This window comes from Hippocampus bargibanti, linkage group LG08 (assembly GCF_051943395.1).
Source record: "Hippocampus bargibanti isolate YZ-2025 linkage group LG08, ASM5194339v1, whole genome shotgun sequence".
Taxonomy (NCBI): domain Eukaryota; kingdom Metazoa; phylum Chordata; class Actinopteri; order Syngnathiformes; family Syngnathidae; genus Hippocampus; species Hippocampus bargibanti.
Window position 1 is genome coordinate 2,560,251 of NC_142741.1, and position 15,831 is coordinate 2,576,081.

Here is a 15,831-nt window from a genome sequence, read left to right on the forward strand (position 1 = left end):
AGCTATCTATTTGCTAGATATTAGCTATCTATTCGCTAGCTAGCTTACTATCTATTTGAGTAACTTCCGGGTTGAGTGAACGCGGGCGTGCGTGTGGCTGTCGCTGCTCACCCACAGAAGAACTGGCTGGCTATCTATTAGCTAGCTGGCTTACTATCTGTTGGCTATCTGGTAGCTGGCTGGCTAGTTGGTTATCTGTTGGCTAGCTGGCTATCTATTAGCTAGCTAGCTGGCCATCTATTAGCTAGCTAGCTGGCTATATATTAGCTATCTAGTGGCTAGCAGGCTAGTTGGCTGGCTATCTATTGGCTATCTATTTACTAGCTAGCTGTCTATCTGGTAGCTGGCTGGCTATCGGCTGTCTGTTGGCTAGATGGCTGGTTCGCTGGCTATCTATTAGCTAGCTGGCTATCTATGTGCTATCTGTTAGCTAACTGGCTATCTGTTGACTATTAGCTATCTAGCTATTTTTTTATTTATTTGTGTTATTCCGGTTTGAGTGAACGCTGGCGCATGTGGCTGCCGCTGCTCACCCACAGAAACAACTGATCCAGTGACTGTAAAGTGACCTTGAGAATTTTGAAAGGTGCTTTCAAATGAAATGTAGTATTATTATTATTATTATTATTATTCAAGATGGCGCCGCGAAAGTGGCTGCCTTTACAGTAGCTCCTGTATTTTGTTTTTCTACTTCTTCCTTTCCTTTACTCGTCCTTTCATCACTTTGCTGCTGTGAAATGGAAATTTCTCCACTACCAGACTAATAAAGGCTAATCCAATCCATTCCAAAGCTGAGGCAAAAAAAAATGGAATATTCCTTTGTAAGGTTCACGGACAATAACTCAGGTGATTTCTGCATGAGTGACTTCGGGGGGGGAGGGAAGGTGGTCAAAGTTCAAGGTCCAAAGTCAACAAACGGCTTCAGTCTTTAAGATGAAGGACTATATCAGCAGCTGCTCTGTAAGTATCTACGTTAAACGCTTTAGTTTCCAAATGATCTGCCCCACTAGGTCTTCATGTCCGACTACGTCTCCAAGTAGTGTTTGAAATCATTTTTTGTGTGTCGTTTCAGTACAACCAGCTGTATCAAAATATCAAAAAAGTGTCGAAAGATGGCGAGTATTTCTGCAAAGAACTCATGGGCGTGATGCAGCAAAGGTAGAAGACAAAAAAAAAAAAAAATGCAATGGCGCAACGTCACGTTTGAATGACTTTGGAAGCGTTTTTTTTTTTACTTTATGACTACTGGTTTTAGGTCGGAGCTAGACCACACGTATGCTAAGGGGCTTCAAAAACTGGCTGGAAAACTTATGAGGGCTGCCAAAGGGATGAGCAACAAGTAAGGGATGTGGATATACAGTGATACCTTGGCTTACAAACTTAATTGGTTCCCAATCAGAGTGTGGAAGGCGAAAAGTGTGTATCCCAAAAAATAATTTCCCATAGGAAACCATTAAAATGAGAATAATCCGTTCCCAGGTCCCCATAAAACATAAATTTCTACTTTTCTAAGCCTTAAAACTACTCAAAATATACCTTATTTTATGTATAATAAATGTGCTATGGTATTATAATTAAAGAAATAAACGGTATTATTTATTTATTATACTAATGTATAATAAAGTCGTTTTATTGACCTTTGTGATGGTCATTGATGGCATGATGGAATGGAGTGGCCGGTTTCATCAGCATTTAAAGACTTGATGAGAAACGTAGCCTTCTTCTTTCACCATTTTACGGAATGATCCCTTGTAGGTGCTTTCTCTGCGATAATTTTACCTTCTTCCTCATCAATTATGTTCTGTTTCGCTTTTTGAATCAAGTGTACAGATGGCTTGTGCGGGTTATTTGTGGAGCCTGATTGATGGGATATTTTAACCTTGCAGTCTACACTCTGCTTTTAAACTATCAAAGTTGAAATGAGTCCAATTCACTGTTTTCTATCCATTTTGTCACTCTCTGTCATCTGCCTGTCTCTTTGATGTTTAAACCACCTCCCATCACTGCTGCGTTCTTGACCAATCACGTGGCTTTAACCCAAGACTGGGGGCGGGGAATAGAAGACAAAAAAATGTTGGGTGCCATTTTCTTTTTTGGAGAATGGCTTCACTCTTTCTCTGTCTGTAACCCTCCACCCCAAACTGCTGCGTTCTTGACCAATCACGTGGCTTTAACCGAAGACTTGGGGCAGGGAATAGAGAACCAAAACAAGCCGGCTGCCATTTTCTGGTTAGGAAAACGGGCTCGTTCGCCAACGACACATCACTCACGGTGGCGCTCCGTGTGTATCCCGAAAAATGGTTTGCATTCCAAGGTAAAATTTTCATAAATTTAACGTTCGTAAACCGAAAAGTTCGTAAGCAAAGGTGTTCGTAAACCGAGGTATCACTGTATTGTGTTGTTTAAATTCAGGCTGAACAAGTTTGAGAAAATAATTCCAGTGGAAATTGAATGCGCAATTTTTTAAAACAAATTATTAAATATTAAAATAAAAAATATCAGATTGACAAGCGGGTGTAAAGCTGTAAACCCTGCTTAAACATTCACTATCTGGCTTTCTGGCTAGCTATTAGTTATCTATTGGCTTGCTAGCTAGCTTTCTATATCTTTGTCTTACCATTCTATTTGAGTTACTTCCAGGTTGAGTGAACGCTGGCGCGTGTCACTGCCGCTGCTCACCCACAGAAAAACTTATTCCGTGACTGTGAAGTGACCTTGAGAGTTTTGAAAGGCGCTTATAAATGAAATGTATTATTATTATTATTATTATTATTATTATTATTATTATTAGCTATCTGCCTAGCTAGATAGCTATGTAGCTGACTATTTATTAGCGATATGGCTATCGAGCTAGTTAGCTAACTGTCTAGCTGGCTATCTGTTAGCTAGCTGGCTAGCTTTCTATCTATTTGAGTTACTTCCGGGTTGAGTGAAAGCTGGCGCATGTGGCTGTTTGTTTTCAGCTCGGTGTACGGCGCCTGGTGTCAGGTGTCAGATGAGATGTACTCCCGAGCAGACGCCCACAGGTACTTTTATTTTGAAAACCATCCATGGCAATGATCATGAATAAAAGGATGTTCATGGAATGTATTTATTTTTTAATTTTAGATCGTTGGGAAATGCGTTTCAGCAGGAGGCCATACTGGAAATACGTCAAGTCTTAGACGAGCATTACAAGAGAAAGAGACCTGTGTGTGTTTTTATGTTGTTGTTTTTTTTTAACTCATTCACTGCCATTCTCGGGCCCTCAGATCCTCATCCTACCTCCACCTCTGTATGCCCTCTGCCCGTCTCACCATGATGGGGTGCAGAGCTTTCAGCCGCTACGCTCCCAAACTCACTTCCACCCAACATCCGGAATATTGACTCCCTTTCTACTTTCAAATGTCACCTCAAAACACACCTGTTTAAACTTGCTTTCATTTCACTTGCTATTATGTATTATTGTATTATGTAGACCAGGGGTGTCAAAGTCATTTTTTGCCGCGGGCCACATTGTAGTTATGGTTTCCTCTCGAGGGCCGTTATGAATTTGGGGAACCCATTAGAATGTTTAAATCCCTTCAAATATTACATATAGAGCACACAGCAAATTAATGAACTTGTTTTCAAATCTGAAGTCAAGAATAATGACTTTTATTGTGGTTGACATCCAAAAATATGAAATTTTGGCTCAGATTTTAGCAATCATCATGGAATTTAACAAGTTTGATTTGCTTTCGCGGGCCGAAAAAAATGATTAGACGGGCCGGATTTGGCCCGCGGGCCTTGACTTTGACACCTGTGATGTACACTGTATTATGTATGTATTGTTTTTATTGTAAAGTGTCCTTGTGTGTTCAGAAAGGCGCTTGTAAATTCAATGTATTATTATTATTATTATATCACTCGCTCACTTATGTTAGGATATTGGGCGAAAGCAAGATTTTAAAACAAAAATAATGATTTAAAAAAAATTGCCAAATATGGTCATTTCAATTTTGAGGCATTTCTATCGACAGTATGTCATAAATTAAAATTAAAAAAATCCATCCAGCGTGACCGCTAATGGACGCCCTCTCTTTTTTTTTTTAAACAGCTCGACAATGCCATTGAGAGAACAGGAAAACTCGTTATGGCGAACTGGACTGAGCAACTCAAGGTGACATCTATTTAAACAGATCCAAGGAGAAGACCCTGAACGCAACATCGAGGAATTCAAAGCTGAAATCATAAAGGAGCATATTTTTTTTGTGTGTGTTCTGAAATAGACCAAAAAGAAACTAGCTGGATTAACACGGGAGCATGAAGCTTTGTTCAACTTTGTGGAAAGTAATAAGCAACTATCTACAGAGAAAGAAAAACAAAAGGTCGGCCATTTTGCGTTGATTTTTTTTATATGCACTTAGAGGACAAGTGACACTTCCGGACAAGTTGTGTCCATAATTTGTAAAATCACTTCAAATGACTTTTACTCAGAGTATTTTAGATTCCACCGCATATAGCTATATTTTACGTTTTAAGACTCGCGCTGAATATTCAGGAAGTCTTGTTTTCGAGTTGATGACGATGCCCTAAGTGACGTTACGGAAGGAACGCCCCTGACCGAGAAAGCGACACACAATGCATTTTGGGTACTTTTTTTCATCTGAAAACTTCGTGTTGATGGCGAAATTAGAAGGAAAACACATAAATAACGCAATGGTGAATCGTTGTGTGTTGCACCAAAACTACTATTCGATACTAGTTGACACAAATTCCCAGCAGCAGCAGTCCATTTCCAACGGAGCTTGGGCGCCATCTTGTGCATTTTCTGGGCGCTACATTGGAGTCCAGACGCCTCAAAATGATACAGGACTTCTTTAATCGATTGCAAATATTTATGCTTTCCTCTTCAGAACTATTTGAATCATATTCATAACTGGATGAGTAACAAGAAAGCATCTTCTCCGAATCTGAAGCCATTGTTTTGATTCTAGAGCAAGGCAAGATGTCCTGGCGTGACATCACGAACAAGGGGGCGGGACCTGCTGAAACTCGCCATTTCAACGTAGTTTTGGGACACTAAGTCATTTTTGTTAGTATTTTGTATTTGACTGAAAATATCAGCCTGCGTGTTTTGGCTATTTTAGATGCTATAAAACGTTTTTCTGATGTCAGGAAACAAAAAAAAAATGGTGTCGGTTGTCCTTTAAGTGACCCCGTAATGGGACGGATTTGACCAAGGGGACAAATTTTGTTTGCAGATGCTCAATCGGTTGACCAAGTCGGCAGAGGTACAGACGCGACTGGACGAGGAGTACTTTAATAGCAACATGGAGGGCCAACGCATGAGACTCAAGTGGGAAAATACGCTTAAAAACTGCTACCAGGTACTCAAACGTCACATCAATTTCAATATGGAGTAGAAAGAACTGAAAATCACCTTAACTCATTCACTGCCATTCACAAATTTATTCGGGAATTGAAAATATGACCTAAGATCACCATTCCCGAATTTGTTCATGTGTTTTTTTTTCTGGCTGGGTGCCGATAAAGCGCTGGTCAGACCTCTGGCAATGTTGTTTCTCTTCCAGGGTTGTTAAAGCGCTACACAGACGCTCCCAAACGTACAAAGGAGATATGTTCCGAACGGTCGTTCGTAAGGTGAATTCGTTCGTTAGTTGAATGTGTTCGTAAGTTGCTTCAGTGCTATATTTTGTATGGAATGTATGTTTAAGGCATATGTAAGTATGTTTAAGATTTATATAAGTATGTTTAACGCTTGTATAAGTAACTCGTATTGGTTTATACTGAAAAAGAAAAATTGTATAAAAGACAGTAAAGTCTCGTTATATCGATATTGGATATATCGATAGTCCCGGTTATATCGATACTATTTCTATGCACGCACGGAGAAAATTACATGCAAACAGGGTCGGATATATCGATAGTCCTGGTTATATCGATATTTTTTCGGACTCCCTTATATATCGATATAAAGAGACTTTACTGTATATGCTCTATAAAGGTATGTACATGTACAACTGGAGAGAATGCTATGTATGTTACTACATAAATGTTCGTATGTACCGTTGTTCGTAACTCAAATGTTCATAAGTAGGGGAGCGTCTGTATAAACCAATATGTATGTATTGCATTATATTTTGTACAGGCGCCCCCATTTCAAGCACAGGTAACTCCAGACCCATATAATTTAGGAATTACATCTTTTTTTACTGCTAAAAGAAGAGAGTCTAAGACTTCTTACGCTGAATTGAATGTTTATGTAGTCCTAAAACTCAATATTTTGTGAGTCCCGGAATTCGAGTGACAATGACAAAAACCCTGGCACTGGAGTAGACACATTTTTGCACATTGTCTGGCAGTGAAGGAGTTAAAATACTGTTTCACAAAACTAATTTATTCTGTATTCTAACCTTTTTTTTTGCTTTTTAACTACTTGTCGTCTACATTTAATATCCCTTCATTGCTGCTTTTTTTGCAGGTCGTTCAGGAAGTGGAAAAACAACGGATCGAAGTTCTTTGTAACATCTTGAGCCGTTACAACCTGCACATGTCCAGTTTTGGCCAGACGCTCAAACACGTAATATATCACGATCGTCGCTATATCGTCAATTATCGCTATCATTATCGTTAGCCGTGACGAAGGTGAGCGTTCCAGGGCCAAAAGCAGATCGAGCTTCTGGTGCAAAGGGTGGACATGGACAAAGACATACAAACGCTGGTGGAGGAGAACAACGTCTCGACAGAAGATAGCAAAGCCGAATTTTTGATGACGGATTATTTTGTAAGTTTACTATATTTATTTGGTGTGCATGGCATGGCCACCAGGGGGCAGTATAATACAGATATGCATAGAGATGTACACACTTATGATTTATAACTCAAAAAAATACATTTACGTTTCATATTTCTACTTTACAAAAATTTGCTTCATGTTTGTTCCTATATTTTTTTTCTGAAAACAAATTTGACTCAATTTGAACATTTTTATAAAATATGACACAACTTCATTCTCAACTAAATTCTGGCTAACTGGTTGGCTCGCTATCTGGTTGGCTAGCTGGCTAGCAATTAGCTGACTAGCTGTTGGCTATCTGGCTATGTATTCCCTATTTATTAGCTATCCATTAGCTAGCTAGCTTTCTATTTGACTTACTTCCGGGTTGAGTGAAAGCTGGCGCGTGTGGCTGCCGCTGCTCACCCGACAGAAAAACGTATCCTGTGACTGTAAAAAGACCTTGGGAGTTTTGAAAGGCGCTTAGAAATTAAATGTATTATTATTATTATTATTATTATTATTATTATTATTACTCCAGGTAAGCTGTAACCATATCTCCCTCTCTTCCCAGGGGGATAAATAATACATGCCTGTTATATGTATGTGTTGCTCCACCGTTTGTGTTCAAACGTCCGAACTTTACAAGGATCAAATGCATTGTTGCTAATAGCGATCGTATTCAAGCGGATGACATCATCATCACCTGTCAATCATGAGTGATAAGAACTTAGTCATACATATTTTTATTTTTGTATTTTTATTGCATTCATCAGGAGGAAGACACCAAATCCCTCATGTGCAAAGAGCGAAGAAGAGAAGCAATTAAACTAAAACTCCAACGCTTGGAGGAAGCCATTTTGAAAGCAAAGAAAGATTGCGAAGGTAAGACGCGCTAATTGCTAATTGTGCTAATTGTGCTAATTGAGCGAGCGCAGTTCAATTTAAATTGGTGATCTTGTGGCAAGGGATTGAAAAGTTGATGAAAAGCTACTCGGAAAACCCTTCGTTTTCCAACCAGAGGAACTTGGAGGAGACCGAGCAGCAGCTAGACGAGGTTAGCGTCGCCGTCGCCCCGTTTGCGGATGGACGACAAATAAGAAGATCGCTAACCGTTATCGTTATTTTTTTTCAATCCAGAGCACCTTGAAGCTGGATCTCCTGGAGGCCACGCACGATAAACTTTCTATGTCGCTGTGTGAAATTGAAGGCAAACCGAAACCCTTCTACAGATTTCGGGACTGCGTTGTCAAATGGAGAGAGAAGGTACAAAACTCCACTCCAGTGCCAGGTTTTGGTGATTTTCACCCAAATTGCCGGATAACAGAATACAGGTAACATCCGATTTATGACCGAGTTCCGTGCTGACCAAACGGTTGTAAGTTGAAATGGTCGTAAGTCGAAATCTATTCAAAACGTTGAATAGAGAATTGTCCTACGCGTTGCCGGCCTAATCGCGCGTTGGAATTAGGGTCTGGAGGTCATGGTCGTAAGTACGGGTGGTCGTAAGTCGAGCTGGTCGTAAGTTGGATGTTACCTGTATTGAGTTTTAGGACGACATAAACATTCAATTCAATGTTAAAAAAATGTACTGTTTTCTTTCATCAGAAAAAAAAGAGTTAATTTCTAAGTTGTATGGGACTGGAGTTATGGAAGCTTGAAATGGGGGCGGTTGTCCAAAATCCAATACATACATCTTGGTTTATATAGCGTTTTAACAACAGCCGAAGCTGTAACAAAGCGCAAATATGAAAAAATAGGCAAATGCTGACCCCTGGTGGAAGGGCAAAAACATGGACAGAGGGCTGACCAGCGCATTATCGGCACCCCCTCCCCCCCCCCCAAAAAAAAACGCTCCACGCCATACTTTTCAATTCCCGAATACAGTGAATGAGTTAATACTAATTAATGCACCACTACCTGCGCCTGTAAGATATGGGCACAAAGGAACAGCTGAAGTGAGTTGAGGAACTTCATTATAGACAAAAGTAGTACATGGCTGCCATTTTGTAGCATCAATAGGGAATTTCAGTACTCTGGGCCATTTTTAGACAAGCTTAATGATTCATAGATTTTAGCAACAACAGCGAGTACTCTCTTAGTGCTTTCTACTATCTTTGTCACTGCTTTATGTCGTGTACAGGTAACATCCGACTTACAACCGGCTCGATTTACGACCACCCGTACTTACGACCATGACCTCCAGACCCTATTTTTAATATTTTAAAAGGGGGAGTTTGTGAGTCATTTAGCTCTGAGTCTCTATTCAACATTTTGAATGGATTTCAACTTACGACCATCTTGACTTACGACCGTTTGGTCGGAACGGAACACGGTTGTAACCTGTATATGATAACTGTTTATGTTAAGCGCTTTGTTATAGCTTCAGCTGTTGTTAAAGCACAATAGAAATCGATATGTACCGTATTGTATTGTATTGCATTTGACGAGCTATGCTACCGATGATGTCATCAGGACTGCGAGCACACTGTGGTTCAACTGACTCGGCCGGTGAAACTGAAGAAGAGCTCGTTCAGGACCAAACACTCCCTGAGAGCTTCCATCATCTACAGAGGACCCGTTCAGACCCCAAAATGTCCAAGTGAGGACCTTGCGTCCGGTGGACAGATCTCTGGCACTGCACCGGAATCGGAGAACCTTGTTCAAACCCAGAGAGAACACGGTAAGAGTTTTACGGAAAAGTAAGCGCTTACAGTGATACCTCAGCTTACGAACGCTTTAGCTAGCTAACTATTCGCCTTACGAGTGTTAAATTCGCGAGCATATAGTCTTGGCTGACAAACTAGTTTTCGGCACACAAACCAAACCGCACAGCGCCATGGTGGCTGGCAAACTAGTTTTCCTGACCCCCTCTCTGAGTGCAGATGTAGTTTGTTATTGAGTGGAGTACTTTTGCTATTATGGGACGGAAAAAGACTCCACCACGGGCTAGTGTTAAGCCGAAGAGGACACAAAAGAAAATTACAGTCGAGCAGAAGAAGACATGAACGAGGTGTGCGTTTGTGTGACTTAGCATCCCAGTACCAGTACGCTAAATCGACCACTGCTACCATTCTTAAGAACAAGGAAGCTAATAAGGGTGTTTCTGTGTTGTCTAAGCAACGGTCTCAGGCAATAGAAGAGGTTAAAAAACGTCTGTTGATTTGGATTCATGAAAAGCAGCTAGCAGTGGACAGTGTGAGTGAGGGTATTATCGGATATCATATCACTTGGATATCATCAAGAGGCAACTTGGAAGTTCGTCATCCACTGACAACTACCATCGCAAAGGTAAATAAATAATAATAATAACAACAATACTAATCATAATAATACATTTCATGTCTAAGCGCCTCGCAAGGTCACTTTCCAGTCACAGGATAAGTTTTTCTGTGGGTGAGCAGCGGCAGCCACACGCGCCAGCGGTCACTCAACCCGGAAGTATCACAAATGGATAGAAAGCTAGCTAGCTAATAGCTAGATAGCTAGTGAGCCAGCCAGATAGTTAATAGATCGCCAGGTAATTTTAATACTACATTTCATTTCTGAGCACCTTAAGTCTTTCTGTGGGTGAGCAGCGGCAGCCACACGCACCAGCGTTCACTCAACCCAGAATAACTCAGATAGAAAGCTAGCTAGCTGGCTAATAGAGAACTAATAGCTAGCTATCAGGCTACCTAGCTGGGTAGTTATCATAATAACCATACTAATAATCATCATCATAATACATATAATTTATAATAATAATACATTTAATTTCTAAGAGACTTTAAAACGACTATTATATAGTACCGTTTTTTTTATTAGAATACAATAGCACATTTAGTATACATAAAATAAGGTATATTTGTGTAGTTTATTTAGTCAAAAATTATGTTTTATGGGGACTTTGGAACGGATTATTCTCATTTTAATGGTTTCTTCTAGGAAATAAATGTTTGGAAGACTAACTCTTCGCCTTACACACACTTTCTGGGAACCAATTAAGTTCGTAAGCTAAGGTATCACTGTATTTGGAACGCTTTTTTTTTGGGGGGGGGGTTGTATTATGCTTAACACTAAAATCAAACATACAGTTCATAGAACACCAGACGTTTGCACCGTTGGGCAATGCAAGGCCTTATACAGCTTTACACCTCAACGCAGTGATGAATTAACTCTGAAAGAAGGTACGAATCGGTGCAAAGGAAGTCTGTCTAAAATAATAATTAAAAAACAAAAAACAAAAGCAGAACAAAGATTTCTAAACTTGCACGTGTTGGCAGGAGATCTACTAGACATTTACACCAAGGAAGAAAACGGCTGGTGGTTTGGCGCACTTAACGGCCAGACGGGTCATTTTCCGTCCACTTATGTCGAGGAGCTGCCTGTGATGAGTAACATCAAATCATCTGAAGCCTGAAGCATCTTCATATGAAATCCTTCACTGCCAGACAATGTGTAAAAAAAAATGTGTCCACTCATGTGCCAAGGTTATTGTCATTTTCACTCGAATTCCAGGACCCGCAGAATGTTGAGTTTGAGGACGACATAAACATTCAATACAGTCTAAAAAAATTGTATAATAATTTCATTTCCAAGCGCCTTTCAAAACTCTCAAGGTCACTTTACAGACACAGGAAAAACAAAGTTGCTGTGAGTGAGCAGTGGCAGCCACACGTGCCAGCGTTCACTCAACCCGGAAGCAACTCAAATAGATAGAAAGGTAGCTAATATATAGCTAATAGGTAACCAGCTAGATAGCTAGCCAGATAGACAGCTAATAGCTAACTAGATAGCTAATATATAGCCAGCTAGACAGAGAGGAAATAGCTAGCTAGCTAGGTAGCTAGCTAGATAGCAAATAACTAGATAGCTGGCTAGCCAGCTAGCTATATAGATGGCTGGATAGCCAGATAATAATAATAATAATAATAATAATAATAATAATAATAATAATAATAATAATAATAATAATCCGTTTCATTTCCAAGCGCCTTTCAAAACTCTCAAGGTCACTTTACAGTCACAGGATAAAGTTTTTCTGTGGGTGAGCAGTGGCAGCCACACTCGCCAGCGTTCCCTCAACCCGGAAGTAACTCAAATAGATAGAAAGCTAGCATCTATTCTTTCATCAAAAAGAAAGAGTTAATTCCTAAATTATATTGGTCTGGAGTTATATGATCTTAAAATGTGGGTTGCTGTACAAAATACAATGCAATATTAGTTTGAATAGTGCTTTGAAGCTGAAGCTGCGCTAAAAGCGCTAACATAGAAAAAAAAAGGAAATGCTGCCCCCTTGTGGAAAAGAAAAAACATTGCAAGAGGCCATGGCCAGCACTTTATCAGCACCCAAGCATGAAAAAACAAAACCCGAATAAATTTCAATTTCCTGAATAAATGCGTGAATGGCAGTGAACGGGTTAAATACCGTCGGAATTTTCCAAAGAGATACCCGCGCGTTAGCTTGTACAACAAACACGATCGTTTATTATGCATCTTGAATAAATGTTGTGGAAGAGCAAGTGAGTTCTGTCATGATTACATCAAGCTAACGTTTAAACACGTCACAGGTTGTTGTTGTCATTTCCTCATGCTCATCAATTCAAAATAAAAGCAGTTGTTAGCTATTAAATTTTGGGATTATTTACCACCACCACCCCCGAAAACAAAAATGGTTTCATCCATAAATGTCTATTTGGTACGTACTGTTGTTGTTGTTTATTGCTTCCGAGTGCTATGTGATAACTTACTGTCGGGGAATTTGCTGCAGATCTTTATGATTCGTGTTTTAATATGGCATCTTGGCATGCTTGGGAGATGAACTGTTTCCTGACGTTTTTCAAGAAAACGTCGATTTTTTTGGTCTCCTGCAGCTTTTTCTCCAAGTCTGGTAAACATTCAAGTGAGGGCTTGCTTGACACACCTGTGACATAGGAAGCGATTGGTGAATTTCACAGTAGCCGGTTTACATGTATCGACAAATTGTCATCATCAATACTTTTCTTTTTGGGGGTTATGACTTGGAAGATAAGAGTCTGGAAACACAATTAATGGACGTATGATTCCAATGAATTTTTTTCGCAATCCATGGGGAGAAAATTTCAGAAATCAGACCTCAGTTGTTGGCCATCTTTCGATCAGCTTGATAGCTTGCTTTTTTTCAGCTGGCTATCTTGCTTTCTGTCAGCTAGCTAGCTTGCTATCTATCAGCTAGCTTGCTATCTATCAGCTAGCTAGCTTTCCGTCAGCTATCTAGCTTTCCGTCAGCTAGCTGGCTTTCCGTCAGCTAGCTAGCTGGCTTTCTATCAGCTAGCTAGCTGGCTTTCTATCACCTAGCTAGCTTGCTATCTATCGGCTAGCTTGCTTTCTATCGGCTAGCTTGCTGTCAGCTAGCTAGCTTTCTATCAATCTACCAGCTAGCTTGCTATTTATCAGCTATCTAGCTTTCCGTCAGCTAGCCGGCTTTCCGTCAGCTAGCCGGCTTTCCAGCTAGCTAGCTGGCTTTCTATCAGCTAGCTTGCTTTCTATCGGCTAGTTTGCTGTCAGCTAGATAGCTAGCTAGCTTTCTATCAATCTACCAGCTAGCTTGCTATTTATCAGCTATCTAGCTTTCCGTCAGCTAGCCGGCTTTCCAGCTAGCTAGCTGGCTTTCTATCAGCTAGCTAGCTTGCTATCTATCAGCTAGCTAGCTTGCTATCTATCGGCTAGCTTGCTTTCTATCGGCTCGCTTGCTTTCTATCGGCTAGCTTGCTGTCAGCTAGCTAGCTTGGTATCTATCAGCTAGCTTGCTTTCTATCTATTTGAGTTATCCCGGGTTGAGTGAACGCTGGCACGTGTGGCTGCCGCTGCTCAACCACAGGAACAAAAACGTATTCTGTGACTGTAAAGTGACCTTGAAAGTTTTGAAAGGCGCTTATAAATGAAATTATTATTATCATTATTAAGATCAAGCATTCACTTTTCTAATACATTGAATAACGGCGCTTACTTTGATACGATCCGTCTTTCCCAACTTCCATCGTGATGATGTATGGACTTTTCAGATCAGATTGGTCGATATTTCGGAATATAAACTGCAACTTGTCATCTTCACAAAAAGCATAACAACACCAGTTACACAAAATGCAGGAGTCAATAAAACAAAAAAAAACAGGCTTTTGGGATTTTAAATGGAAAAGCAAAAATGATCAAATCTGACACAACAGTAAACAACTCTGCCTTGCCTTCAATTTTTCGGATTTCCATTCCCAAATTTTCTTCAAATATTAATCTGGATTTTTGGAGGTTCTTCAGTCTGTTTTTGTTTGCCTTATACTGAGACTCGAGTCCTGAAGAACGAAAGAAAATGAAACAGTGATTTGAAAAAAAAAAAAAAAAAAAACAAACATCAATACACGGCAATTGATGCCTATACGTACAGTATTATACTTACGTTCTCTTGTCTTGTTCTTTTCTTCTTGAAGTTTCTCAAAATCCTTGATCATATTTTTCTTCTGCATTTCCTTTCGCTCAATCTCAGATGTCATTTCTGCAAGAACGCGCTGTTTCTCCTGCAATGACTCTTTCTTGTGCTGCTGATCTGAGTATTAGTGCAAACGTTGATTTAAAATACTAAAATTTTACACTAGATTAGGACAGCTAACCCGCATAAGCCTATATACTTGATGCAAAAAGCTATCAACCCAGCTAAACGGAACACAATCGATGAGGAACTAGGTAAAATTATGGCAGAGAAAGCACCTACAAGGGATCTTTCCTCAAGACGGTGAAAGAAGGCTACGTTCCTCATCAAGTGTTTAATGCTGATGAAAGCAACCACTCCATTCCATCAAGCCATCAACGACCATCACAAAGGTAAATAAAACCACTTTATTATACAGTACAGTTTATTTCTTTAATTATAATACCATAGCACATTTATTATACATAAAAGAAGGTATATTTTGTGTAGTTTTAAGGCTTAGAAAATTAGAAAGTAGAAAATTATGTTTTATGGGGACTTGGGAACGGATTATTCTCATTTTAACGGTTTCCTATGTGAAATAATTTTTTGGGATACACACTTTTCGCCTTACACAGTCTGTCTGGGAACCAATTAAGATCGTTAGGAAATGTATCACTGTATTTCATCAAAAGGCAAAAAGAAACTCACCTTTTTTAAACGCCTCGATGGTCTCAAACAGGATCTCATCATCTGCAAATTTCTTCAGGCATCCATCTGTGCAAAATAAACGGAGAACTAAGCATCGGTTTAAACAAGCACGACTAGCCTCGGGTTGGTCGCCGGACATTCATCCACCATACCTCGAGACATTTTCAGAAATTGCCGATGAGTGTGGATCAGCTCGGCGAAAACGTCTTTGAGCTCGCCAATTGCTTTCAAGGCGCTGCTTTGCGCTTCTGTCCGTCGCTTGGCAAAAACAGCGGTGCTGTTGACATCCGCGATTGACACCATGTTTATTTAGGGAGTCTGCAAGCGAGGGAAAAGTACAAGGTAAATAATTGAGGTTTTGTATATTGAACGCCATAACGACTGCAGTCGTACCATTAGCTCGTTGGCTAATGCTAACGCGGAATAACAATCTTCCGAGTTCGCCGTGGAACCTTTTTAGCGTCATTAAATACCTCCTTTGACTTTTTCGACTAAACCAAAATCGAGTATGGGAGACGTTCGCGTGGTACTTACGTGATGAAATATTTGTTTATACGCTGGAAGTCGCACGTTCCGTTCGTTATTTATTTTCAAAATTTCGCGGTTTGCTTGGTCGGGTTGTCGAAGGAAACTTAACCGGAAGTATAGAGGCGGGACTTTCTTCTTGTTCGTTTTTCAATGATGGCTCGCAAACTATAAGAAAGCACTACCGCCATCTATTGATTTGAAAGCATGACCGCTTCGAATTTTTTTTTCGTGTATGCTAATTTGCATTTATAATTTTAAAAAATATGTACCCCAATAAGAATTTAAATGTAAAAAAAAAGTATCGTAAAAAAAGTATCGTAAAACGAACTGCAATTTGTCATCTATACACAAAAGGATACAGAGGCGGGACTTTCTTCTTGTTCGTTTTTCAAAAATGGCTTACAAACTA

General features: G+C 39.8%; 2 protein-coding genes across 4 annotated transcripts; one reads left to right on the forward strand and one right to left on the reverse strand.

Annotated features, from left to right (window-relative positions):
* The first annotated feature begins 894 nt into the window (after positions 1–894).
* Positions 895–11,711, forward strand: nostrin (nitric oxide synthase trafficking). Of its 3 annotated transcripts, XM_089003097.1 has the most exons (16): positions 895–960; positions 1,073–1,158; positions 1,256–1,339; positions 2,964–3,026; positions 3,109–3,190; positions 4,079–4,141; positions 4,251–4,349; positions 5,226–5,351; positions 6,467–6,565; positions 6,644–6,769; positions 7,537–7,645; positions 7,729–7,817; positions 7,901–8,026; positions 9,236–9,443; positions 10,837–10,929; positions 11,026–11,704. In XM_089003097.1, exons 1-16 carry the CDS (start codon positions 934–936, stop codon positions 11,160–11,162), a joined length of 1,617 nt encoding a protein of 538 aa, XP_088859223.1. In that variant the 5' UTR covers positions 895–933; the 3' UTR covers positions 11,163–11,704. The 3 variants fall into 3 exon arrangements, with proteins under 3 accessions (XP_088859223.1, XP_088859221.1, XP_088859222.1); XM_089003095.1 differs by lacking the exon at positions 10,837–10,929 and having other exon boundaries at positions 917–960; positions 11,026–11,711; XM_089003096.1 differs by lacking the exons at positions 895–960; positions 1,073–1,158; positions 1,256–1,339 and adding an exon at positions 2,000–2,314 and having other exon boundaries at positions 11,026–11,703.
* A 17-nt stretch (positions 11,712–11,728) lies between these two features.
* On the reverse strand, positions 11,729–15,547 carry spc25 (SPC25 component of NDC80 kinetochore complex). The gene is made up of 7 exons (XM_089003098.1): positions 15,429–15,547; positions 15,047–15,212; positions 14,895–14,960; positions 14,175–14,321; positions 13,966–14,070; positions 13,731–13,829; positions 11,729–12,665 (listed from the first exon to the last, which is right to left on the reverse strand). Exons 2-7 carry the CDS (start codon positions 15,195–15,197, stop codon positions 12,517–12,519), a joined length of 717 nt encoding a protein of 238 aa, XP_088859224.1. The 5' UTR covers positions 15,198–15,212; positions 15,429–15,547; the 3' UTR covers positions 11,729–12,516.
* Between the last annotated feature and the right edge of the window lie 284 nt (positions 15,548–15,831).